General features: G+C 49.7%; 2 protein-coding genes across 3 annotated transcripts; one reads left to right on the top strand and one right to left on the bottom strand.

Annotated features, from left to right (window-relative positions):
* Positions 1-378: 378 nt before the first annotated feature.
* TAS1R1 (taste 1 receptor member 1) lies at positions 379-8,384 on the bottom strand. Its single transcript, XM_006123118.4, has 6 exons — positions 8,197-8,384; positions 5,702-6,008; positions 4,469-5,251; positions 3,645-3,857; positions 2,984-3,104; positions 379-1,739 (listed from the first exon to the last, which is right to left on the bottom strand). The coding sequence occupies exons 1-6, from the start codon at positions 8,382-8,384 to the stop codon at positions 817-819; spliced, it is 2,535 nt and encodes an 844-aa protein (XP_006123180.2). The 3' UTR covers positions 379-816.
* Positions 8,385-13,011: 4,627 nt separating this feature from the next.
* On the top strand, positions 13,012-27,080 carry NOL9 (nucleolar protein 9). Of its 2 annotated transcripts, none has more exons than XM_075906557.1 (12): positions 13,012-13,304; positions 14,279-14,501; positions 15,729-15,856; positions 17,998-18,136; positions 18,795-18,891; positions 19,937-20,034; positions 21,882-22,043; positions 22,445-22,739; positions 24,648-24,759; positions 25,135-25,312; positions 26,221-26,354; positions 26,740-27,080. In XM_075906557.1, exons 1-12 carry the CDS (start codon positions 13,035-13,037, stop codon positions 26,851-26,853), a joined length of 1,950 nt encoding a protein of 649 aa, XP_075762672.1. In that variant the 5' UTR covers positions 13,012-13,034; the 3' UTR covers positions 26,854-27,080. The 2 variants fall into 2 exon arrangements, with proteins under 2 accessions (XP_075762672.1, XP_075762671.1); XM_075906556.1 differs by having other exon boundaries at positions 26,737-27,080.
* Positions 27,081-27,137: the final 57 nt, after the last annotated feature.

The raw sequence follows: 27,137 nt of genomic DNA, 5'->3' as shown, positions 1-27,137 counted from the left end.
CAGCGCTGGTTCTAGCTGCAATGTGGGAACGTGCCCATTGGCCCTGGCCACACGGTCTTGCAGCCACCTCCCATGTGGCCAGTGTGCTCCCATCTGCCCCCGCCCCTTCCCACAGCCCAGCAGGATTTAGGGTTGCCAGGTATCTGGTAGTCACCCGGATAGTCCAGTATTTTCACCTCCTGTCCGGTAAAAAAAATTCAGAGAATACCGGACACCTGAAATGGCCGATATTTTCTGTTTTTTTTCCCTGGCTAGGAGGCAAAAATGCTGGGCACCTGGCAACCCTACAAACACTCAGTGCCAAGCCTCCCCCCCGGCCTCCCCAGACCCCCCCCGACTCCAGGCCCCATACTTAACTGGTTCCGCAAGGCTGCTGGCACAAAATGGCTGCTAGCAAAAAGACCAAAGGGAAGCAATGCCACCCCTGGGTCTTAGTGCTCAACCTCTTCCCTGTTCCTATTCCTGCACTAACTCTTAAAGGGGACATGCTGTTTTATTTTATTTATTTATTTATTTGCTTAATTAAGTCTTGGAGTCCTTTTTTTTTGCTCAACAACTTTGGTGTCGTCCCCCCCCCCCTTTTTGGGGTGTGTGTGTTCGGTATTTTTGTTTCAACCATCTGGCAACCCTAGCAGGATCGCAGGCCTGAGCTCATCTCACTCTGCCTCCCGCACCCTCCCCCCATCTCTCCCTCTGCACAGCTCTCTACTACACCCCTTGCCCCCACCCTGGGAGGCCAAGAGCACAGAGATGAATAGCTGGGAGTAACCCACTCCTGCCCTCCCAGGGTCTCCCTTCCCCCTCACCTCCCCAGGCTCAGTCCGAGTTCTTCTTCTGGGTGTAGCTCTGGATGGAAAGCTGGAAGTGCTCGGTGGTGTTGAGCTCCGTGCGGAAGAGGATGATGTAGCCCTTGGGGAGGAAGTAGCCCCCGAAGAGCCCGGCCAGGGTGCACAGGTTGGACAGCACGGTGATGGCCGCCAGGTACTTGCCCTGGTAGAAGACCCATGTGGCGAGGTAGCAGATGAAGCAGACGAAATTGATGAGCAGGCTGAAGGTGACGCACTTGGCCTCGTTGTAGTTCTCGGGCAGGTCTTTCCCCAGGTAGCTGATGACAAAGCAGCAGATGCTGAGCAGTGTGTTGTACAGCAGGCCCCACGAAGAGCTGTCTTCTGAGCACTGCAGGATGATCAGGGTATCCTCCGTTGTGTAGTCCTTCCTGGGCACGGAGGGGCTGGTGCTGAGCGAGACCAGGCACACGACCAGCTGGGTGGCTGTGCAGGCTGCGATGAACAGGCTGGGCCCGCTGTGCCTTACCCAGGCGCCATAGAAGGCAGGCCACTTGGAAGCCAGTTTGAAGACGCAGACGATCTGGAAGGAGCGGGTCGCGATGCACGAGAGGCAGACGGTGAAGCTGATGGAGTAGACAGGCAGCCGCAGGAGGCACGCGGGCCGGGTGGGCTCCCCGAAGTAGCAGTAAAGGCTGCAGCAGGCACAGATGAGCGTGCCCAGCATGAGGAAGCACGACCTGCCGCCTGCCGACTTGACCACCGGTGTGGGGAGGTTCTGGGCGAAGAGGACAGCCGTCCCAGCCAGCAGCAGCAGCAGCAGCGTGATGGCCGCCAGCAGGGCCCAGGAGACGGGCTCGTCCCAGGACAGGAATTCCGTGGTCCGATTGAAGCAGATTTCACTCCCCACGGGGGCCCACTGGTCTGTCCCACAGGGCTGGCAATTGTAGAGGTCTGCAGAAGAAGGGAACGGAGGAGCTGAGGCCACTCGCACCCCCTCTCAGGACGGTAAGAATGACTTGCTGCCTTCTAGCACCTCTTGATGGGAAGAATCCCAGAGCCCCTAACAAGTGACATGCAAGGATCACCCCACCCGGAGGGAGCTGCTGCAGACAAGCCAGTCCTTCTGCTGGTGCTTTGGGTCTCTAATGACCCGGGACGGACACGCCGCCTGCAAACGAGGCTCAGGGAGACAGCGCGACAGGGACAGACCCTGAGGCCTCGGCCCTGGTGCGGCTCTGAGGACAGTGATGGTCCTACGAGCCCGCTGGGAGGCCGTGGGGGGATATGGAAAGGAGTCGAAATGAGAGAGCTGGAGTCCGTAGAGTGAGCTCCGCTCAGCTGCTGTTGGCTTAGCTGGAGGAGCTAAGCTCAGAGAGGGCCAGGTCCCTCTGCAGCACAGCTCAGGCAGCCAGACGCCTCTGGAGGGGGCGTGTGCGGGGGCTCCAGCCTGCAGCCCCACAGAAGCCGGGATGTCTGCAGCAGCGGCTCGCCCCTCTCCCTGCGGGGGAGTTCAGCCTGGCCAGGCCGCTGAGTAGCTTACTCCTGAGGCTCCTTGCCCTTGCGATGGCCCAAGGCTGCTCTAGCAGGCTGCAGGGGCTGTCGGCATCTGAGTGCCAGGGCCTAGGAGGGTCCCTTGCCACAGGTTTGCATGTGGAGCTGGCACAGGAGGGATCAGCTGATCCCTGGCGGCCAGCTGGCGTCCAGGCATTTCCATATCCAGCCAGTCCCGCTGCGGTGAGCGCTTCCCCGGGGCTGCTCCTGTGGTCAGGCTTTGCCTGCCAGGATCTTCCCCCAGGCAGGCAGCAGCTGGCACCCCCGTCGCCCCCCGCCAAAGCTTACACGGGGGGAGTCGGGCAGCTTCAGCTCACCTGGCCGTGTGAGTCCCAGCCGGGAGCCCTGTGAAACCACAGAGCCGGCACCTGCTGCGGGGGGGATCCGGCATTTCCATACCCACTGCTGCCCTCCGGCCAGCTCCACAGAGAGCGAGCCACACTGGGCCATTTGCATCGCCCCAGGAGTGCAAGAGGCAGGGAAAGGCTGGGGGGGGGGGGGAAAGAAGGCAAGGAGCACTGAGGGGGCTGGAGTGAGCGTGCACAGGGAGTGCCTGGAGCCAGGGACCGAGGGCAGGGATGGCAGGGAAGGGAGCCAGCCTGCCCTGGCTGTGACCCCTCCCCACACTCTGAGGAGCCACCTACCGCTGCTGTTCAGGAAGGTTCCCGCGGGGCAGGCCGCACAGTCAAAGCAGCACTGGTGAAACCCCACCTGCAGCCTCTTCTCCCCTTCGGCGCACAGCTGGGAGCACGTAGACACCGGCACCTGGGCAGAAGCACAGCGAGGGGCAGGGCTGCAGGGAGCCTCTCCCGGCCGGCTCAGCGAGCGGAGCCCCCGCGCCGGCACAGGCTGCTCCTTCCGTGCCCAGGAAAGGGGTCGGGTTGCAGGTGGGATGCAGGGACCGGTAGCCCCTGGCCAGGGGCAGCTCAAGAGCCTGCGGGGGCTTCTTCCAGAGGGAGATTTTTCTAAGAACTAAGATGCGAGCAGCAGGAGCCTCTCAGCTCTCTGCCCGTCCTGCCAGCCCGGTTGTGAGAGCCCGCAGCCAGGCCCGGCATGCTGGACACCCCAGCGTCCCCCTGCGGTGCGGCGACCTGAGCATGGCCAGAAAAGGTGACTTGGTGCAGCAGTGGGGGGGCGGGCAGGCCCTTCCCAGCCTGTAGGATTCTGCTCCCCTAAGCCTGGGGACACAAAGCTTCCTGCGGGGCTGAGGTTCAGGAATCAAGGGAGGTTCTTGTTTGTGACGCTACCACAGTGGCCACGGCCCTACCGCCTCAGGCCCCACCTACCCCGTAGCCACGGTGGTACCTGATTCCCCGCTGCGTGCCACAGGATGCCCTCTCGGGCGATGATCAGTCTGTCTGGCTCTCGCAGGAAAGACCCAATGACATCAAAAGCCCAGGTCTGGCCAGTCCACTTCCACGCGATGAGGTCGTAGCCTGTCAGTGGGTCCCCACTGGCATCAAACTGCACCTGGCTGTCCTGCAGGCTGAAATTCACCCGCTTGATCTTTTCCAGCAGCTGGAAAACAGGAAAGCGCGAGACAGAAAAGACCCGCGATTCCTACACGCAGCGTCAACCACGTGGGCAAAGACCCGTCAGGCGGCAGCTAGGGCCTTGAGCTGGGAGGGTCCGTGTCTGTGCTGCTCGCCTCTTCCTTGGGAGTGTCCCGCTCCGGGGGCAGGGCGGGTCTGTTACCCCGTGACAGATGCCCAGACACCTGGTGCCTAAGTCCCATTGACAGTGAAGAGATTGAGGCACCGGAGTCACTGAGGGGCTTTTGAGCATTTGGCCATAACTGACATCTCCAGGGACGTGGTGCCTACAGGGAAGCAGGGAGTCGAACCCAGGTGCCCTACCCCCCGCGTACTGTCCGCCCTCTCTTCGCTTGAGAGGGGCCTCTCCAGGGCAGGGCCCGGCCCCTGGCCTGTTCTGAGACTGACTCCATCAGCTTTGAAACCTACTTGCTGCTTTGACGGCCGGCAGCCCTTGGAGCTGCTGGGCACCTGCTTGTCCTCCCGCTAGCTCCTTACCCGTCTGTTCTTGCCTCTCACTATATGGTCAGTCCCCCAGCAGCCTCACACAAGGGCACTGCAGGAGGGAGAGGGGCCCTTTCCCATGGGCCCACTCACCTGCCAGGGGTAGACTTTGTCTTTGCTGCACGCTCCCATGCCGCAGCCCAGCAGGTCGTGCAGGCCGTGGGCCACGGCGAACGCTGCCGAATACACGTTAAAGGAGGCCCAAATGTCGAACGCCTGAGGTGCATCCACCTGGAAGCTGCAGCTGGTGCAGACCCGATTGCAGCTTTGGTGGGTGCTGTCAGTGCGGCTGCTCCCGGTAGCATCCGGGGCAGGGGCACATGTGGCTGCCTGCGGCTGCTCGGCGTTCCCGTGGGCAGATTCAAATTCCTCCAGGCCTGGAAGCTTCGCCTGCTTGACCGACAAGCCGATCACTGAGCCGATCCTGTGGATGCCGGGGATGCCCCAGACAACCGAGGCTAGAGACCAGGCCTCGGTGCCCAGCCACACCTTGTCCGTCACGTTCGCCTGCCCCACCACCTCGAAGAAGTCTTTAGCGCTGTACTCGTTGGAGAAGACGATGGTGACATTGACCCCGGTCCCCAAGAGGACTCTAACCATCTCCTTCAGCTCCTGGCGGCTGGTGCCCCTCTTTGCGGGGATGACTCCTTGGAAGGCAGCACAGATGTCGTGCTTCCCCATCACCTCCTGCAGGGTCTTTATCCCGTTCCTGCCATAGGCATCATCACTGCCCACCACCGCAATCCAGTTCCACCCGAACTCCTGCAGCAGGAGCACGAGCGCCTCGACCTGCAGCCTGTCGCTGGGGATGGTGCGCAGGAACGAGGGGTAGGTCCGCTTCAGGCTCAGCATCTCGTTGGAGGCTTCGTAACTGATCTGCAACAGGGAAGCGAGGAAAGACAGTGTTTCCTGTGGGGGATGGGCATTACTGGCACCCCCTGGGGGTCAGTGCTGAGCAGTGATTACACATGGGGGAGGGCACCGAGCAGCCACACGGGGGGGGGGAACCAACCTCAGCCCTGACTCTGGTGGGCACGAGGGGACCTGGGAGCTGGAGGGACAGGGAAGTGCTAGCTGTGGAAAAAGAGCCAAGTAAACAGTCATGTTCTCGGCGCCAGGAACAAGCCTGTCCAGCGTGGAGTCAGACTGAGGCTGGGACCACCATGCCACAAAGACCATGGGGTTTGTGTCATCTGCTCAGCACTGAGCCTCCCACCACTGCTGGCCTGAACCACGGGCCCGCCCTCCCTTCTGATCGATCAGCGTTCTCGCCCGTCTTCGCGCCGGCTTGCAATCTATCTGCCATTGCCCCGCATGCCCGGTTACCTCGGGCATGAGGAAGATGCTCAGGATCGCTGCGGTGGTGAGGGTGAATTGGCTGCTATCTGGCCCTATCAAAGCCACGGCCTTGGGCTGGTAGCGGGTGAAGTCGCTGAGCACTTCCACTGGGTGCTGCCCGCTCGGGGCCAGGATGCTCAGCGTGGCGTGCAGGTTGGCAGATTCTGAGCACGTGTCGAACATCTCGTAGCCCAGCGTGACGTTGGGGAGGAGGCTGCTGGAGTTGTTTATCTGCTCAATGGCAAAGCGCATGGCCTGGAACAGGTGGTAGCCGTGGCTGTTTACAGAGCCCGCGCTGCAGAAACAGAGAGGTGTGATGGCTGTGCAGCACCTGGGACGTGCACCCTGGGCACTGCCCGGCCCAAGAACAATGTGGTCCCGGAGCCAGGCCACCTCATGTTCTTGCACTGGGTGACCTTAGATAAGTCACGGGCCCGCCTGTGCCCCCCTCTGCCACAAGTGCAGTGGCTCACAGGCGATTCGTGAGGAGGCCAGCACCATAAACACCCCCCTTTCTGTGTGGCTGCTTCGAGGCTGCTGATCTTCCTTGTTGCACATCACACGCTGGGTCTGATCTTGACTCAGATCCCCACTGCTCTCCTCCTAGTCAGCAACCGCGTATGCGATGTGCTGGGGGCAGAGTCACTGCCTCGCTCTGCCCCGGTGGCACAAGAGGAAGAGAAACCGCCTGCATCTCCCTCGCTCGCGGCTGCCCCCGCTGCTGAACATAGCGCATCTGGCTGCAGCAGAGGTTTTCTTCAGCAAACAGCTGCAATTGCTCTAGCTAAGCTGTGATTATGGACTATTGTCAATTTTATTAAGGAGAGGGGAGCCCTGCCTGCCCCAGTCCCCAGCCCACCGTGTGTCTTCTCTGCTCAGCTTCCTATTTGCGGTGGGTCTCGTCCCAGACCTGCTTTCCTACAGCTTGTTCCACCTCCTTTTCCAGCTTCCTTCCCCTCCTGTTTCTAGTCCTGCTGAGCCCGAGTTCCTTCTGTGTGTCCAACAGCTAGTCTGGTTTGTATTGCGATTGTTGGCGTTCGGCTGCATGACCCCCCGCTGTGCTAGCTGCTGTACAAACACAGAATGGTCCCGGCTACAAGAGTTGAAAATCTAAGGATGAGGGGCAACCGGGGGATCAAGTACACAAGACCATGAACATGAGGAAGTAAGGAGATAATCCTGCGCATCATCTATAGAGCTATGAGTAGTGTCTGCAAAAATGAGCCATGAATAGCTGCAAATTTGCACCCGCAAAAATGAGCCACTGATATCTGCATTCACATCCATGAGTAGCTGCACATTTGTAGGGTCCTACATACAAAATTTGTATCCACATCCATATCTGCAAAAATGAGCCACTGCTACTGACGTCCACAGACGGGGATGTAGCCAACACGTAGTGGTTTAGAGCTGGTATAAGATGACAACTATAACAATGGTACTAAGTCCTGTACAATGATTTGTTTCTAAGTCCTGTATGATTCTGTTTCACCCTGCAAGTCACCCTTGCTTCTTGTTAACACCACAAATTGTCATCTTGTCTACATTGCAAACTAAGTCATGTAAAAGTCTTTTGTTATTTCTTCAGTAACTATGTATCCTTTGTCTGAAATTCTCTGTAAGAATTGTTTGGTAAAACAAAAAAAGCAGCCGTGTAGCACTTTAAAGACTAACAAGATAGTTTATTAGGCAATGAATAATGTTAGTCTTTAAAGTGCTACATGACTGCTTTTTTTGTTTTACCAAGATTAGACTAACATGGCTACCTCTCTAAGAATTGTTTGGTTTGAGTGAAGAATGTGTGTGGAAGCCATCGCGAATGGCCAGATAGCTAAGCAGATGCAAAAACCTGGAGATGATTGGAGAACATGCATTGTACCTGAAGCGAACCGTGGAGACAGGCAGACCCTCCCAAAAGTGACACAAACAAGAGATACGGATGGGAAGCCCCACAGTAACCATCAAAGGATAACTGTGGGAAAACCCCAATATCACACCACTGAAAGATCAAGGACTGCAGCATGACACTGCAAACCCCATAGACCCAAATAGGATCTTGCCAGTATATAAATAGGGAACTTTTGCCATGTTTTCTGGGTTGGGTCATACTACCCCGGAGCGTTGGCTGATGAGTGACAGAGCCGGCTCCTCACTCGTCTTCGATATAACTGGCCACCAGACTGACTGAAGCCACAACAGACTGCAAAGTATAAGAACATCTGCAGGACTTGCGTGCGTGCGTGCGCTGCTTTTCAGACTGTGTTTTCAATAAATGTCACGTTACCTTTCCCCCGAAAAAAATCTCATGTGCTTCTTATAAGCATAACATGGATACCTATAGATATAAAGCAGATATCTGTGGATTTGCAAGACTCTAAGCATATTAAGCAATGACAGCACACCCCCAAAGCATATTAATTGGAGTACTGAGGTAGCAATAGATAGAATCTGTTGCAGCCCCAAGTCCTACCCTTCTGACTTACCTGTCACATATGTCAACTTCTGGTCTAGGTTTCGCTGTTGCTGAGTAGCTGTGCATTTGGAAAAACCCTGCAATTGTGTAATCCCCGTCCATCCTGAATTCCGAAGACAGATCCGTGTTCTGGCATCTGAAAGCCCCATAACATGAAGCCAAGAGATACCAATATAAAAGGAATGGAGGAGAATGCATGACACTGTTGGAACAAAGCTCTCAGAGAAGGGAAGTATATAATGGACTCTTACTGCCTCTCAGTTGAGAGAATCTCAGACTCTAAAGTACCTTAGATTATTTACATAACCAGCCTACGCATCTGCAAATATCACCGATACAACATACACTCAGGAACTAGAACTTCACACTTTCCCTAGAAGGGAGGAAGTTTTGGTTTGAGGTAAAAATAACAAACCAACCAGGGCTGTATCTATTGTGCTGCTCTGCCAAACCCGTGGTCAGACAAATTACCGGTAACTAAGTCATGATCTTCATGGAGGGGGCTCTCTCTGGGTTATTCTGGTCCACTGCCCTCACTTTAGCAGTTTGTTTCATCCAACAAGGTCAGACATGTCAGAGTGTTTCAGGAGGTAAAGTGGGTTGCCTGGGCTTTTCTTACAGGCATTTTGCAGTGTTGTGACATGTTGCATTGTGTTCTGCATGTAATAGGGAGACAAGGGAGAAGAAAGCCAGGATGGGATGCACATCAGCATCTCTGCTAATGAACTATGTCTTCACCAAGGCTCACAAAGGTCATAAAAGATAAATTATCATGACAACCCCCTTCTCCCACGTAGGGTCAGTGACAGTCCCCTCCCCATGTGGGGCTAATGTCCCAGTGCCCACAACCGCCTTCCCCTACGTGGGGTCAGTGACCTGGTGAACACACATCTCCCAGACCTCATGCGCCCCTTCCCTGGCCTGTGGCACTAGGCCTGTGTTTGCGCTGAGGCAACCCCGTGATCCAACTAAATGGAGCAACAAGATGTTCTTTTGCATCTACACTAGGGAAAAGGTCAAGGCCAGGCTCAGCTAGGCTAGGCCTAGTACAGGTGATACTCCGCTCTGTCCTGCTCTGTCGGTGGTTCTCAATGTCTGTTCCTTTGCACACCCTTAACTATTCCAAATGGAGGTGCAGGTGTAGTAAGTTGAGGGTCAGTAACATGGAGTCAGCAGGCCTAGATAGAAGCCTGTAACATGAAAACAGCAACAGGCCTGCAACCTAGTGAGCAAGACTTTGGTTCAGTAACACAGGAGCCACGAAAGAGGCCCTACTGATAACTGTGTCACTGTGTAAGTTAGTGAAGCATGGAAGGACACAGGGAAGCACCAAGTACAGACTGTAAGCCAAAAGGGAGTAACGGAACATCTTAAGGAATGTCCTGGTACAAGAACTGTGACGGACCGGGCCGAGTCTGGGCACAGCTGCTTTGCCCATAGTTCAACCACATATAGAGAAACATTTGGTATCCACACAAAATACATGCTTGTAACTTCACAAACCGACATTATACAATCACATGAATAGCATATATGGAATCAGAAGAAAGTAGGCTTCTACTGGACACCTCACATGGCCCCCCTTTGTGCCACTTTTGGGGCCACACCCTCCATGGGTGCAGCAGTGATCTGGTTGCTCCCCTCAAAATCCAGTAACGTGACAAGAACTCCCTAGGAGTTAGGCACGTACCAACCTAGGTTCAGGACCAGGTCGGAACTGACAGGATGACAAATACAAGGTAAGCCTCCCCTTGCATAAGGTGAGGGGTGGTAACTAAGCAACAGAGGGTGGCAACCTGGTACGTAAAGAAGTGATGTAAGTTGTTTGTACCTGTCTATAAAAGGACACCGCAGAGGGTGCTCTCGGCTGACCTTGGGGGGGGGGGGGCGCACTAGGCGCCTGAACGGCAGGTGTCATTGCCTAAACTTACAGAATGCACAGTAGCTTAACTCTGAGTAACTGCTGTTAATATCTGTTCTATGGCAATAGGCCTGCCCGGTGTTGGTACCTTGTCAACGCGGGCCATAGTGCCCAGTGGTGTCACATTGCACTGATCTCTGTTACCAACTGGTAGAGCTTCGCATTTGACAATAAACCTGCTCGATTGATTTCAAACTTTGCCTGCATCTGTCGTTTCCGGAGCCTCTCAGAGATCTCCTGTGTTGACCCAAGTGCACGGGGTCTAACACTCTAGATAAAGTAATAGAAATGTAGCTGTGTTAGTCTGGTGTAGCTGAAGCAAAATGCAGGATTATGTAGCACTTTAAAGACTAACAAGATGGTTTATTAGATGATGAGCTTTCGTGGGCCAGACCCACTTCCTCAGATCAAATAGTGGAAGAAAATAGTCACAACCATATATACCAAAGGATACAATTAAAAAAAATGAACACATATGAAACAGTCAAATCACATTTCAGAACAGAAGGGGAATGGGGGGTGGGGAAGGAAGGAAGGTAAGTATCTGTGAGTTAATGATATTAGAGGTGGGGAAAGTTAGATGTCTGTGAGCTAATGGTATTAGAGGTGATAATTGGGGAAGCTATCCTGGTAATGGGTAAGATAGTTGGGGTCTTTGTTCAATCCGCCCCCCCCCCCCAGAGAGTGTCGAATTTTAACATGAATGACAGTTCAGAGGATTCCCTTTCAAGTGCAGATGTAAAAGGTCTTTGTAGAAGAACGCAGGTGGTGAAGTCGTTGAGACAGTGTCCTTTCTGGTTGAAATGGCAAGAAATGGTTTTTTCTTTGTGATCTTGTCTGATATCTGTTTTGTGGGCATTAATCCTTTGGCGAAGTGTCTGAGACGTTTGTCCAATGTACATAGCAAACGGACACTTTCGGCACATGATAGCATAAATTATATTTCTGGATGCGCAGGAATATGTGTTCTTGATCTTATAACTCACTTGGTTAGGTCCAATAATGGTATCAGCAGAATGAATATGCAGACAAAGCTGGCAACGGGGTTTGTTGCAAGGGAAGGTACCAGGGTTGGTATTAGTATGGTATGTCCTGTGGTTGTTGGTAAGAATCATCTTGAGGTTAGGTGGTTGTCTATAGGAGACTATGGGTCTGTCTCCCAGAGCCTCTTGGAGTATGGTATCCTGTTCCAGTATAGGCTGTAGTTTATTGATAATGTGTTGGACAGGTTTAAGTTGGGGGTTGTAGGTGTTGACAAGTGGTGTTCTATTGTTGGTTTTCTTGGGTCTGTCTTGAAGTAGATGGTTTCTAGGTATTCGTCTGGCTCTTTCAATTTGCTTTTTTATTTCTCCGGGTGGGTAGTTGAGGTTTATAAATGCTTGGTAGAGATCCTGAAGCTTCTGGTCTCTGTCAGTGGGATTAGAGCAGATGCGGTTGTATCGAAGGGCTTGGCTATAGACGATAGATCGTATGGTGTGTTCTGGATGGGAGCTGGAAGCATGTAGGTAACTGTATGAGTCAGTGGGTTTTCTGTAGAGAGTGGTGTCTAATTTTCCATTATTTCCAGTTTGAGAACAACTTATACCTCCAGATCAGCGGCACAGCCATGGGTACACGCAGGCCCCACAGTATGCTAACATCTTTATGGCTGACCTAGAACAACGTTTCCTCAACTCCCGTCCCCTCTCACCCCTTCTCTACTTACGCTACATCGATGACATCTTTATGATCTGGACGCATGGCCAAGAAACACTGGAGACATTCCACAGAGATTTCAACAACCTACACCCCACCATCAACCTCAGCCTGGACCATTCTACACGAGAGATCCACTTCCTGGACACCACAGTACAAATCAACAATGGAAAGACCCTGACCAGACGACGCTGACACTGACAGTTCAGACCACCGAAGGTACCAAGGCACAGAACGCCGAGGTACGGCAGCAGGTGTTTTTGGAAACATTCTCATTGAATCCTGCTCCGTCAGTTTTCAGTCAGTTTTCAGTCTGTCTTTTGCACACCCCTCAGATGTGGTCTGTGGACCGCAGATCGAGTGGCTCTGTGCCAGCCGGGAGCTGCAGGATTGCCAGGATAGCGGCCACACTTGACATTGCACCGGAGTTAGAAAATACCCGACAGCTCTAGCGTCTCAATTCGTTTCCCCAGCAGAAAGCTTCAAAACCGGACCCCTGGCAGCCCTAGGAGCAGGGCGAGGCCAGCGCCATCCCATGGGGCGCTCGCCAGCGCCTGCCTGCACCTGCTATTAACTCACAGACATCTCCCCTTCCCCACCTCTAATATCATTAACTCACTGGCATTCACCTTCCTCCCCCCCCATCCCCCTTCTGTTCTGCAATGTGATTTGTCCTTTTCATATTTGTTCATTTTTTTAATTGTATCCTTTGGTATATATGATTGTGACTACTTTCTTCCACTATTTGATCTGAGGAAGTGGGTCTGGCCCACGAAAGCTCATCATCTAATAAACCATCTTGTTAGTCTTTACAGTGCTGCATTGTCCTGCATTTTGTTTCAGCTGCACCAGACTAACAGGCTACATCTCTTATCACTATTCCACGAGGGGTGGGCCCTCGTGTCCCGGACCCACGCAGGGGAGGGGGATGGGCACGTGTCCTGACCACCGGGAGGGGCGGGGGGAACGTGCACGGACCCACGCGGGGGAGGGGCGGGGCCTGTGTCCTGACCCACGTGGGGTCACGGTGCGCTCTGCACTGAAAAGGGCTCGCGGCCCCGCGCCAAGCGGACCCGGGAACCGAACCCGCGACCCCTGCCGGCTCCCGCCGCGGCTTCAGGGAGATCTCGCGATAGGTCCGTGCCCCCCCCCCCGCCTGGGGCGGGTGGAGCCAGTCTCGCGCGGCTGCGCGGCCCGTCCCAATTCTCGCGAGACTGGCGGGGGAGGCTGCCATGCCCCGGCTCCCCGCCGCCCGCCGCTTCCCCGCGGCCCGCTGGGCCCCGCCCCCGCGGAAGCGCCTGGGCCGCGCCCGCCGCCAGGGAGCCCCGGGCCCCGCGACCCGCAAGGGGCGGCAGCGGGACGGGTGGCGCGAGTTCGCCGCCTCCTTCGAGCGCGCGGGGCTGCTGCGGGCGCCGCCCCCTCCCCCGGCCCCGGCCCCGCCCCCCTGCGCCGCGGTGGGGGCCACGGAGGGCGCCGCGGTGCTGCTCCTCCCGCACGCCCAGGTTCGGCGGGGGGGCCATGGCGGGGGCGGGGGGCTATGGCGGGGGCGGTTGTGGGGTCTGGGAGGGGCGGGGGGCTATGGCGGGGGCGGGGTCTGTGGGGGCGGGGGCGGTTGTGGGGTCTGTGGGGGCTATGGCGGGGGCGGGGTCTGTGGGGGGCTATGGCGGGGGCAGGGTCTGTGGGGCCGGTTGCGGGGGCGGGGGCGGTTGTGGGGTCTGTGGGGGGCTATGGCGGGGGCGGGGTCTGTGGGGGGCTATGGCGGGGGCGGGGTCTGCGGGGGCGGTTGTGGGGTCTGGGGGGGGCGGGGGGCTATGGCGGGGGCGGGGTCTGTGGGGGCGGGGGCGGTTGTGGGGTCTGTGGGGGCTATGGCGGGGGTGGGATCTGTGGGGGGCTATGGCGGGGGCAGGGTCTGTGGGGCCGGTTGCGGGGGCGGGGGCGGTTGTGGGGTCTGTGGGGGCTATGGTGGGGGTGGGATCTGTGGGGGGCTATGGCGGGGGCAGGGTCTGTGGGGCCGGGGGCGGGGGCGGTTGTGGGGTCTGTGGGGGGCTATGGCGGGGGCGGGGTCTGTGGGGGGCTATGGCGGGGGCGGGGTCTGCGGGGGCGGTTGTGGGGTCTGGAGGGGGCTATGGCGGGGGCGGGGGCGGTTGTGGGGTCTGTGGGGGGCTATGGCGGGGGCGGGGTCTGTGGGGGCGGGGGCGGTTGTGGGGTCTGTGGGGGGCTATGGCAGGGGCGGGGTCTGTGGGGGCGGGGGCGGGGCGAGCTGGAGATGCGCGGGGGCATTGTGTCGGTTCCAGGCGATGCAGGAGCAGGGTGGAGGTGCTGTGGCCACTCCTGGGTAGAGCAGGAGGGGGCATAAGCCTGGCACACCTGCTCCCCCATGTGTGAATTGCCATGACAGGGGCTGTCTCATTGTCTGCCAGACGCTGCCTTGTCTCAGGCTCACTCAGCATCTCATCCTTTCCTGTTCTCGCTGCAGAAACTGACGTTCACTGGGAAATGCCGCCTGACCTGCCTCTACGGTGCAGTTCGGGTGTTTGGATTTACCATCACTCAGGAGCAGCCTCCCTACAACCTCTTCTCCCCGCAGACCCACTGCGCCCTGACCATAGAAGCGGTGACCTACGAGACATTGGAGAAATCCAAGAAGGAGATGAGGATGTCAGCTAGGGCAATGCTCAGAGCCCATCACGTGCCCCGTGGTATGTTGGACTGAGCAATGTGCCTTGGAGTCTCCTATTGGGGCGTGTGAAGAGCCATGCTATTAGAGCTGCTTACATATAGGGCTGCCCTTAACCAATTGCTTTAGGGGGGATTTAAGAATTCCAGAGGCCTTGTAGTGAAAGAAGCCTTTTTATCTGTCACCATTCTGAATGAGGACTAGAGTAGTGATTCAAAGTCACATGACACTACTCAGTGGCCTCTGAAATGAGTTAGGGTGGTCTGAGCCTAGCTACATATCCACTACTGCTGCTGATGCCTTTTCTAGCTGTCTTTGTAGAGGCAAAGCAGAATAAGTTCCCATTAGAATAACATTTTTAACAATGAGTGTAATTAACCATTGGTATAGATTAACAAATGCTGTAGTAATTTTTCCATTGATGGTAATTTTTCCATTACTCCTTATATCAATACGGGATGGTTTTCTAAAATATGTGCTTTATTCAACCATGAATTGTTGAGCTAAATGCAGGAATCCCTGGTTGAAATTCTGTGGCCTGTTGGAACTTAAGGGGTCAGACTACATAACCATAATAGCTCACCTGGACTGAGGCATGTTGGAACTTTGTGTTCCATGCAGTGTCTGTCCAGTGGGCACTATAGCCTATCAAGCTGTGCAGACAGCATCTTTCTCACACTACGTTTATACAGACAAACATTTCGCATATAGTTGTACATGTAATCATGAGGAATGTAAAGTCCCATTTAATTGGTTAAATGGTTAAACTTGATGTTTAACTGGTTAACCAATGAAACTCTCTTCCCACAGTGGCTGGGGAGCTGCTCCAGCCCCTACTAGTTAACCGGAACTCATGCTGTTAACTTTTCACATCCTTGGCAACCATTGGCAAACTCTCAAGGTAAAGATTGCCTTTACCATTTTTTGGCAGGGAAAATGACTGACTGTAGTTGCTTTACTTTAGGATGCAATATTCTACCTCATTTTCTATGGAGCACTGTAGTTTATTCCTTCAAGTACAGGATTGGAAAATAGGAACTCATGAATTCGAATTCTGCACATCACTGATTTCTTTGGCAAATCTCATAAAATGTTTCTCTTTCCACATTTGTCCACATGAGGGTGCTATCTGCCATACAAGTATTATGAAAGATAATATAGAAAGTATTTGCCCCAGTGTACCATTTTTGGACAAATTCTAATTTGCATGAAATACAGTGTTTTAAGACTAACTTTTGTCACATTACAGATGCTAGAATTAAACTGCTGAAAAATTTTGCCCCTTTGTGTTCCGTGGTGCTTTTGGAAAGTCTCGATACCTCAGTTACAAGATTCATTCTTAATCACCCAGAGTTCTCCCATATCTTCCGAGTAAAGGTGAAATGCATTTTTCATTTGATTATTTATTAGAAATGTTGCATTTGTTCATTGTGGAAATTGTTTTAAGAGGCAGAAAAAAATTGCATCATTTCAGGATATGGTCAGTTGTAAATGGAACAATAAAAATAGGGTCAGAAAACCATGTACAGTAAACTTCCGATAATCCAGCACCTTTAGGACCCAGGGGGTGCCGGATTATCAGATATGCCAGACTATCAGAAGGGGGGCTATGAGAGGGTTGGGGTGGGGGGATGCTACCCCAGACCCCCTCATAGCCCTCCCTTCTGATAGTCCGGCTCTGCCCCAGGAGTCCCTGATTCAGCCGCTGCTGGTCAGTTTCAGCAGCGGCTGAATCGGGGACGCCTGCAGCAGAGCAGCTGGAGTGCTGCCGGGTTGGTCCAGTAGTGCCGACCCTTGGCACTGTGAGACCAACCCATCAGCACCCCAGCTGCTCTTGGGGACGCCTGGGGCAGAGCAGCTGGGGTGCTGACGGGTTGGTCCCGCAGTGCCGCTCCTTGGCGCTACTGGACCAACCTGGCAGCACCTCAGCTGCTCTGCCCCAGGTGTCCCCAAGTCAGCCGCTGCAGAAACTTATCAGCGGCTGACTCCAGAAAGGTAGAGCTGCTCTGCCCCGGGCTTCCTGGAGTCAGCCCTGGTCAATTTCAGCAGCGGCTGAATCCGGGACAGCTGGGGTGCTACCGGGTTGGTCCCGCAGCCCTGAGGGGCAGCGCTACTGGACCTACCCGGCAGCACTCCAGCTGTTCTGCCCCCTGCTTCCCGGATTCAGCACTGGTCAGTTTTAGCAGCGGCTGAATCGGGGAAGCTGGGGGCAAAGCAGCTCCAATGGTCCAGCTGCCCAGAGCACTTCCGGGTTCCTGATGGTTCTGGACCATCAGGAGTGCCAAACCGTCAGATGCCGGACCATCGGAGTTTTACTGTATTGCGTGTGTGTGTGTGTGTGTGTAATTCAGACTAATTTCCAGGGAAGTGTGATTAAGGGGCTAAGGTCTATGAAGGTATTCTGGGTTATTTACCATAAAACCAAAGCTTGAGTCGTGTACTGGTAGAACCTCTCTAGTCCAGCACTATCTAGTCCTGCAACATCCGTGGTCCGGTATGATTTTAGTTAGTCACTTGTTCACTTATCATGAGTGTGGCAAGCTACCTGTGGTCCCGTAAAGTTTGTTTATACCCATGAGTCCTGGGTCTGTGGTTCTGGGCTGTTATGTAGCTCTAATTTACCCTTAAATTTTTTCTAAGAACCCTGTAAGCATTGGAAGTGGTAATGCTGCTAGACAATATTTATCTACCATGGTTCGACAAATTCTCTGGTTCAGCACCAGTCAGGTCCCAAGGGCGCTGGACTAGAGTGGTTGAACTAGTAGTCATTAAAAGCACATTTAAGAGATATTACATTAATCTATTTGCTGAAGCAGTGATAGAATTATAATCCTATAAATTAGTTATAATTGGGGGGGGGGGGGGGGGCTATGATGCATGGGAGTGTCCTTTGCCAGAACTTCTCTTTTACTACTTTTGTTCTGGTCAGTTTTTTCCTACTGTTTTAACATACTTTTCTCCCTACACTCCCCTGCCTTCTAGTATTTCCTATTCTAGCTGCAGCTGGTGGTAGTGCAGCTTGACTGGCCTAGCCCCCTTATTGTTTACAGAGCACTTGGTTCATGCTTCAGTCATGTTGTCTTCCTGTGTTGTCATGTGACTTTCAGGTGCGCTGCCATGCCTTTGAATTATAAGGCTGGCTTCTCATGGATTGCACTGATCTGATCACTGTAGATTTATATATAATAATACATAGCTCTTACAGTTTTTCATCAGTAGATCTCCATGTTCTTTAAAAAGGAAGTCTCATTTTCCCCATTTTAGACACATTTATGGTATTTATAAGGTGCCATTTGCTGTGGTAAGTAGGGGCTGTGTTGTCAGTGAAGATGAGACCATGTTCCTATGCATTTCCTTCCTATTACCTGGATTTAAGACTTCTGTCCTAGAAAAAAGACAATTCATGTGACTAGATCATTCTAGGCTAGTACCATTGTCCAGTCCAATAACACAATAGGAGTTATTTTGTATGATTTGCAGTGATGACCTTTTTCTGCTATCTGCTTGCTGATCTCTAGAGACAAAAGGGTCCTTGCTTCACACCTGAAGATGCAGCTCTAGCTTCTACTGGTATTGGGAAACGCGATTCTGAAAGTGGCCTGCTTTTGTCTGAAAGTTCAGTTTTGGCAGTTGAAGAGTTAATCCAAGCATGTTGTGGTGGGTATCCGAAATTGATGGACCAGAATATTAAACTTCGCTGTGATCGAAAGGGAGCAAAAGCTCCTTTTTTATTTAAAAAAAAAAAAAAAGAGAGAGAGATTTTGTGTCTTAAGTTCATGCTTGTGCCTTGACAATAGTGAAAAGCTGGGGTCATATCCTCTCATTTCAAGCCTTGAACTGATTCTGAACCCAGCTGAATCTGAATCACCTCATTTTGAGTTAGAAGGAGGAGAGAGTGTTTATATCTCCCATAAGACTTTTTGCAGCCTTACTGGTCTGCCACCAAGACTAAGGTGCCTGCTTTTATGATGCCCACTTTTCAGTGTGTGTGTTGCGTGGTGTGGAGGCAGTTTTCTTGTTCGTCCTCCCAAAAGCAGTTTCCCCTAGGGCAAGTAGAATTTTGCAAGGCTGGTTCTGTGTCTATAGATTTTGGAGTCTGCTTTTTAGAAAGCTTTTTATTTTGTGCTTGTAAATCGATTCCCTTCTCCCCTTTATATAAAGCTATATTGTTCTGGTTCCCAAGTGCAAGTATAAACCTGTTTTGTGTAAACTGCTTTATCAATGCAAATGTGCAAATCCTGAGATTCTGTGGCATAGGGACACATCATACTAATTTATAGTAATGATCTATATCAGGGTATGTTTATTTTTCCAGAGGAAGATGATGGTTGCCCTGTCATTCTGGTGTGTGGCCCAAAAAGTACTGGAAAATCAACATTTAACAGATATCTTATTAACCTGTTGCTGAATCAGTGAGTTTTTTTTTCATCCCATAAGACTCAAATTTTCAAATGTGTTATGATCTGGGCAAGGAAAATTGAGGCAATTATTTATAAATAATTAGCGCGGATTTGGAGATTTTTGACAACATAAGATTTGCTTCATGTTGTTTGTAGAATAGACTCTTAGACTAATATTCTATTGTAATTTGACGACAACTATGTCTTTTGAGTATTTACAAGCTTTTTGGGCATGAGAGAGTGAAATACAAGGAGGGAATATGACCACTCCTATTTTGCAGGAGAGAAATTTAAGTAGAAGTTTTTGACTCATCCAAAGTCTCCCATGTTTCTTGCCAGAGCTGGGAGTAGAATCCAGGTCTCCCTACTCTGTCCTGTGGTTAAAATTAGGGCCGTTAATTAAATAATCACAAGATTTAAAAAGATTACAACCAGTTTTAATAATAAAATAATAATTTACATGTATAATAAGTATTTTGGATGTTTTTCTACAGTTTCAAATGATTTCAGTTATACAGAATACAAAACATATAATGCTCACTTTATAATTTTATTACAAATATTTTCACTGCATAAAAGATAAGAGTATATAACAGTGTGATTGAAAAGCAATTGTGATTAATTGCAGTTTTATCTAGTTAGCATATATTAACATGAACAAATTATCTGCAATTAATTGGCAGTCCTAATACAAGATTATTTCATTTTCTTAAATGATTTTGGTTGTATAGTCCCCATCTGCCTGTATTACTTGTGCGATTTGGCTTTGATTGGCACTCTCTCTGCTCAAGGCTGGAATGGTATTGGGCTGTCGCTGGTCCACACCGTGCACTCTGCCTGGTGGTGTTGGCGGTTATAGCTTTTAGCTATAGCATAACAGTCCCCCAGACCGGGAGGAGGGAGAAAGCTAGTTTTCTTATTCAATGTCTGAGTTTCTAATTGTGTTCAGGGCTGGCAGTCTTTTCCTGACACATTCTAGACAAAATGCTACCATGTTTTGTTTACTGATATGCTAATATGCAGGACTTCTTAAAATATGTATCTTCTTTTCTTATAGCCTTCCTTGTGTTGAGTATTTGGAATGTGATCTGGGACAGACAGAGTTTACACCACCTGGCTGTGTGTCCTTAATTAATGTGTCAGAGCCCTGTCTTGGTATGTATTTTTGCTATATTCGCATCACCACAAATATTTTTTTACTATTAAAAAATAATAATAAAGATAATAAAGGTACTATCTATGCAGGATTCTCACTCCTGTGTCTTAACAGAGCCATGTTACCTCTATTCAAGGTTCAAAAAACCTTAGAAGTGAAGGAGGCCTGCCAGTCTTGTGCTAATGAGCTGAGGCCCAGGAGTGAAATCCTCCCAATTGATATCTCTAGGAAATCAGAACTACAAGACAAGTTACTCTCCTTTCTCGGTTTTTGCATACGTATGGGAGTGGATGATCTTTTTTGGTATGATGTTGGCCTAGGGTATACCAAAGTTACTTCATTTGACTCCGAGGGCAAGTCATTTAATCTCTCTGCTTCAGTTTTCCATCTGAGTAAGTGGGTAGAGCCCTGCAAATCTGTGGATGTGGATAGTCACAGTTCATTTTTGTGGATACAGATGTGGATGCGGCCTGCACAGAGCTCTAGAAGTGGGAATAATATTTGCATACGTCACTGAAGCTTTTGGATCTGTTTATTCATGTCTGAGATGTGCAGGTAGTGGTGTGGGTCATAGAAATACATGTTTTTAAATGTAAAAGGCCCTAGGACATTGGGCTTGTAACATTTCTCATCCCAGTTTTAAATTGTGAAGTTGTTAAGCTTGGAGTGAGAAAGAGGGAAGAATATTGGAAGTAGTGAAACTTTGTAAGTAGAAAGGCTGCTAGTAGGTATGGCCTTGGGTATTTCCAAAGAACTTTAGTTTCCAGCTACCACATCGTTTGGTTCAAGTTGGTTTACTCTTTGGATCAGCTGTTTGCCTTGGGGCTGCTCTGTCCTTACGAATGGAGGAAAGTAACATGTTTACAGTCATGCACACAGTCCATTTGTCATTCCAATGTAGTGTTCCTTTTTACTTCCAGACCAAAAACTGCTACCCAGCTCAAACTGTCCTCTAGACCAGTGTTTCTCAACTAGTGGTATGAGTACCCTTAGGGATACTCAAGAAAAGTCTGGGGGGTACGTACGTCAGTATAACTGAAATTTGGAAAAAAACTGAATTTTTGTTTAATTTTTACAGCGCTTTATTTTTGTACTTTTTTCATCCAGAAATTTCATTATCTGCCCGGCTACGATTAAGTTGTTTAAACAAATGTGTTGCAATGGTAGGAAAAAAAATTGTCTGAAAACTGAAGGTACTGGGGTCGGTACTTATTTTTTTAAAGCTTTATAAAAAAAGGTTGAGAAACATTGCTCTAGAGTAGTAGTTCATCTGCATTCGTTGATAAACTCGTGTGTTTAAGAATTGTCCATTTTCATACATGAGTGGATTGATCAGGTTTCTGATACCGGGCATCAAGGCTACCTTTGGCTGTATACAATGAATTGAAAAGAAGTAATCTGCAGGGTAGAGGATAAGGGTGTTAAATATCAGTTAATTGAATAATCGATTAATATAATGAATTCTTACTGGTTACTCCACTAGTCTGTAGTCCCTGGAGGTGGGGCCAGGAGCCAGCGTGGTCAATGCTGTATCAGAGGCAGCAGTGCAGGGTGCCAGGCGGGAGCTGGTCTGCAGGGCTGGGGGGATGCATGTAGTTTTATAGCATTAACCTATAAGCTTTTGCTTATCGGTTAATCGACTGCACTATGACACCCCTAATAGAGGAGGAAGGGTTTGTTGGAATAAGTGGAACGACTGAATATGAGTAACTTCCATCAGTATAGAAAAGGATGGCGCGTGCGTGCTTCAGGAATAGGGATTTTTGGTAACCTTTTATGGCAGATTTCTTTGAATTACTGAACAACTCCCAAGTGTTTCTATTTATCTTCAGTGTGTCCCTTTCAGGTCCACCGTTCACTCATCAGCGAATGCCACGTAAAATGGTGTATTATGGAGAAGCTAGTTGTGATCAGGATACCGAAAGATATATTGACACAGTAAAGTGTGTGTTTAACGCCTACAAGAGAGAAGTGCCTTTGGTCATCAATACAATGGGATGGGTGAAAGGTATGCCAGCATGCACCGTAACATTATACATGCCATAACGCATATTTTGCAGCTATGCTGAGACTGGAAAATATGACTCTAATTCTATGTGAGTTTATCTGAAGTCTCGTTAGGACCATCAGGGGTCCCTGTAAGCTGGGCGCTTGTGCGGCCCCTCGAGAGATTCTAATGCCACCCAGCTGATTAGCTGTGTGCCCACAGTTAGTTGTGTGTTAGTTTTACTGGTGGAACACATGTGCCTTCGTGCACGTAACATTATTCTGCAAATGGATGGAAATATTAGAGGGAACATTGCTCCTGAGTCTCTCATAACTAAGGTTCAGATCTGCAAGCTGCTTAGCTGGTGTGACTGCACTACCTTTTGCAAACTGTTTTCTCTCTCCCTCCCCTGATTCCCAAAGGTGTTGGATTGCTGCTCCTGATTGATATCATTCGACTGCTGGCACCCAGTCACGTTGTTCAAATCAGAGGGGAAGGCTTTAAGGATATGCCTCACTTTACCCCAGAATATATTAATCTTGCTACTGGCCTACATACAAAAGCCAAATTACAGGGCAAGTGTAAGAATATGGATGTGAGTGGAATGGAGGATTGGAAGCAGTATGAAGGGGAAAGCGACTTTCAGACACTGACTACAGGACATAAACTGCTGTGCGTACAACCTGAATTCCCTGGAGCGGGGAATGCTGGTGAAGCGTAAGTAAAAAAGCCGCCGCTCTAGCCTTGAAGTAGTGTTTCCAGTAGTTTGCATTTCAGCATGTCCTTCCCAGTGCTTTTTTTTTTTTTGTGAGACTCAAACTTGGTAACCAAAAAAAAAAGGAAAACTTGTTGAGCACCCTTCCCTCATCCAAAAAAAAGCCACGTTGGGGGCCGAAATACAGTCATGGCCCCTTTAAGAGCCAAAACGTTGCATTGGGAGCTGGAAAAAAACTCATCACATCCCTAGCAGGATTCTGTCAGGAGACAAGCTGACCCAGAAAAACAGGTGCTGGTACGCATGGGAGAAATGCTATTCCTTTACTGTGTGCTGGGAAAATAGGTGATGGTATGCTGTTCTGGGCCGTACCATCACAAAAAAAGCACTGGTCATTCCCAATCACTAAACTGTAAATGCAGAATGCAGAATTCTCTATTTGATGTTACTTTCATAGCGCCACACTGTAGCTAGATTAAGAGATTTGATGGTAGATGGCTCTTGAATCTAATGGGAAAAGGCATAGCAAAATCCAATGTTTGGAAATGGACGTTAGACAAATTCAGACAAGAAACCACATTTTTAACAATTGTGAATAACGTAAGCAGGGATGGGATGGATTTGTCATCACTTGACATCTTTAAATGAAGACTAGAATCTCGTTAGCTATCCATAGCTTAAACAGAAATTGTAGCTGTCGCGCACAGGTTACTTGGCGTGGTTCTGTGGCATGTTTTGTGCAGATTAGATTAGACTGTCATAATGTTCTCTTTTGGCCTTAATATTTACACACTTTTGCTTTTTATGTACTTTTTAATATTCAAAACATTCATTAATGACCTTAGAATCAGTCTTTCATTCATGATTTGGATAAATTGATTTTAAAAAATGAAAACACTGAGTTTTACATTTTTAATGGAAAATGCGGAGTGTTGCCAATTTGTTTTCAAAGTCCATTTTAAAAGCCATTTTTGGATGACAAGCATTGTCATGTTCTTCTGATCAGTTCATGTAAGATGGTTATGGCTGAATGGCAGGCTTACGTACCAGGCACAAGCCAATCGCAACTTCACTAGTGAGTCACAGTTGGGGAACTGCAGTTACTGTGCTGAAAGTCTGTAATGGCCAAGCAGTGCTCCTAGTTTTGATGTAGTAAAGCTGCAGACAGAAAGAAGCCCAACACCTCTTCAATACGCCGTTTAGCTACTCTGGTCTAAGGGCAAGCTTGAATAGCTGATCTTCATCCAAAGATTGAATGCATCAGGAATAGCCTCTCCTTTGCGCTCATCCTGTCGCTTGCTTCCTGGTTCTTGGCAACTGGACATGTCCTGGGTGTGTGACTTGGCTCTGCAGAAATCTTCACTGAAGGACTATTTAATAAAGCATGACTGGGGTCACTGGCTAAGACCGTGGGTTTTTTTTTTCTCCTTGCTCGCAATTGGCTACTAGAAAATTCTCCTGGCTGTCAGGACAGGAGCAGAGAGTCAGAATCCTGAAAAGTGACTGCTGCCTAAGGCAAACCGCCTTCTAACTCCATTCTGTAACTGAACTCGGGGACCCTCAGACTCACCTAGGAGAGGCCATGGAGGTTCGGTCCATCTATGGCCATTAGCCAGGATGGGCAGGAATGATGTCCCTATCCTCTGTTTGAAGCCGGGAGTGGGCCACAGGGGATGGATCACCTGTTCTGTTCACTCCCTCTGGGGCATGTGGCATTGGCAGGATACTGGTCTGATCCTGTATGGCTGGTCTTACTGAAATAGAGCCAAACAGCAGAATTTTTAAAATAAAGCTGTTTAAAATATTAACTAAAACAAATAGCACACTCCAGTTCTGAAATGCGGGAGTGCCTGTGTTTGAACTGGAATATGACTGTTTCATCTGTGTCATTTGTTGTCTTATTTCTCCAGACGGGTCCATAGCAGTATCCTCCGGGACATGGCAATGTTAGGTTATCTTGGCCAGCTTCAGCCTCTGGAAACGAGATCAGTACTTCCCTTACACAGTCTGATTCCCTATCAGGTAACGTAAGCATTTGTGAACACACTGAAGATGCCATTTTGGTGCCTGGACTCATAAGGCTGATTGTTAATAATCTAGATTACTGGGTTTTACGGAACAGTCAGCAAAAATACCGTCCCAATGTCAGAAAAGTAATTACCAACTTGTAAAACATCTCTCAGGTTAATATTTATGCTAGCTCTGTCTGTGGTAAATACTGTTCCTGTCTTGGTCAGTCATTTGCGATTACAAACCTGTGTCGTCTCTAGTGTAGGTACGGGACACAGTGCAGTGCAGCATATGTGCATTTGTGGCTACAACAACATTGCATGTAGTTATCATGATACAAATAAATAGCGGACTAATTGAACTAATGATTCATGGCTTATTTTCTAGGTACCTTTCAATGCTGTTGCGCTCAGAGTTATTCACACCGATGTTGCTCCTACACAAATCATGTATTCAGTAAATGCCAGCTGGGTCGGTCTCTGCAGGATATTGGACGAGGTCAGGTGTCAGACTGATGGGCCAATCTTGCTTACACAGACACCAGTCTGTGATTGCTTGGGCTTCGGTGAGTGAATCCTGGGTAGACTCGAGCATATCTTAAACTAAACTGCCACTTCTTATCATATATTGAAACAGCAGCATAAAGGAATCCTCTGTTCTAACTAATGTTTTAATCACTCTTTCAAATGTGACTTGAAAAATAGGAGGGGAAAAAATAAGCACACTTCTCTGAACAGGGCTACAGCAAAAGTGGCCTGAAATCTGAGTCTTACCATAGGATTAATCTGTCTGGTTTTGATGCAACAATTCTCAGCTGTTTGATATCAGGAGTATACAGGGTTCCCTCCAACTCTGCAGGGACATAGCCACAAAAAAGTTTAACTTGGCAGTGGAGGGCAGGGAGGGAAACGGTTGAAGCAATGTTAGCACATGGGAAATCAGTCCAGAAGTGCAAAGAAGAGGCTTCCCTTATAGCTTTAACGTGACCCTGCTGTCTACATGTTCCTTGTTTAATCTGCATTTAATGGCAAATACCTTTTATTACAAACCATCGCAGTGTATGTTGCTATTGGACTGTAAATATTTGCATTTCCTCCAATGATTTGTAGTTATGCAACTTCAGCATTGCTTTGACGTGTGCCTTGACTCCTGTTTTGAAAACGCACACAGCATTCTGTGTGGCAAATCTGAGGAGTCTGTTGCTGCTCCTAGAAAGAACTAGCCAGGTGTTGACATCTGGGGTATTTGGGTTTTTCATGACTGAAGAAGGATGGAGAGTTGGGGAGAAAGACCAACAGGAGTGCCAGGAGACTCTGATTTTGGCCTCTTGTCTTTAGGAGCATGATTCCTATTTATGCCTAACACACTATATAAGAAATGACCAGGCTGTGTAAGGATTTTGAGCTGTACGGTGATTGTGCATCCCACGGTAGTTCAGAGGATTTAAGACTGAATTGTAAATATATTTTAAAGGCATTATCCGAGCGGTTGACACGGAGAGGAAGCTTTACCATATTCTGACCCCAGTACCTCCAGAAAACTTAAGACTTGTCAACTGTCTGCTTCTGGGAAGCATCACCATTCCAGATTGTGTCTTTACAAACCAGGTAAGGGCAACTTCTGAGGATTTTACAACGGCTTCTCCCTACACAGCAAGGTGACATGTATTTTAGTTATAAAGTATAAAATCTATTTTTGTATTAAATCATCTATGTGGAGGCATGCATGAGCTGGGAGGCTTATGGGTATTAGCTGTGGTTTAGGGCTCCCGAGAAAGGAACAGTTTGTATTGAGTGTATTAAGCTAGTTAACATATGTAACCCAGTAAGTTGAGATTTCTGTTTTCAGTATTAAATTTGCTTTTTAAAATCTTGTGTGTTGCAGTACAGGATGGTCAGAGCTGCCCAATTCTGTCAGTCTGCATAGATGAAGCGGAACAAAGTAATGTTCAGATGGGCAGTGTCTTTCATTTGTCTTGGTGTGTCTCAGCAGGGACCTGAGGGAGAGATCCCTTATGTGACATCCGAATACAGTTATGACATTTCCGGAGCTGGGAAGTTGAAAATGAAGAAGCATCTCAAGAGAAGAGAACACAGTAGACCATAAGCTCTATTTAAAGCCTTGTGAGAGAATGAATTACCAGGCTTGTTCCTAAGGGTCCGGGGAGCTTCCCAGAGAACTTGGCACATTCTGTGGCCTTTGCTGGTTCCAAGAACTGTGAGAGGAGGAACAGTTAGCATCCAGTGCAGATTGTGCAGTGCTTACCTGCCAGCCAGGTTTTATACTTCTGTTTATTTACCATTGTGTGTTATAGTAAAATCTATTAAACTTCAGTTTGTTTCTCTTTCAAATCCCCCATTGACCCACATATAGCGGGGATCACTCTGTCC

This window comes from Pelodiscus sinensis, chromosome 23 (assembly GCF_049634645.1).
Source record: "Pelodiscus sinensis isolate JC-2024 chromosome 23, ASM4963464v1, whole genome shotgun sequence".
Lineage (NCBI taxonomy): Eukaryota > Metazoa > Chordata > Testudines > Trionychidae > Pelodiscus > Pelodiscus sinensis.
This window is presented reverse-complemented; position numbering and strand designations above follow the sequence as displayed.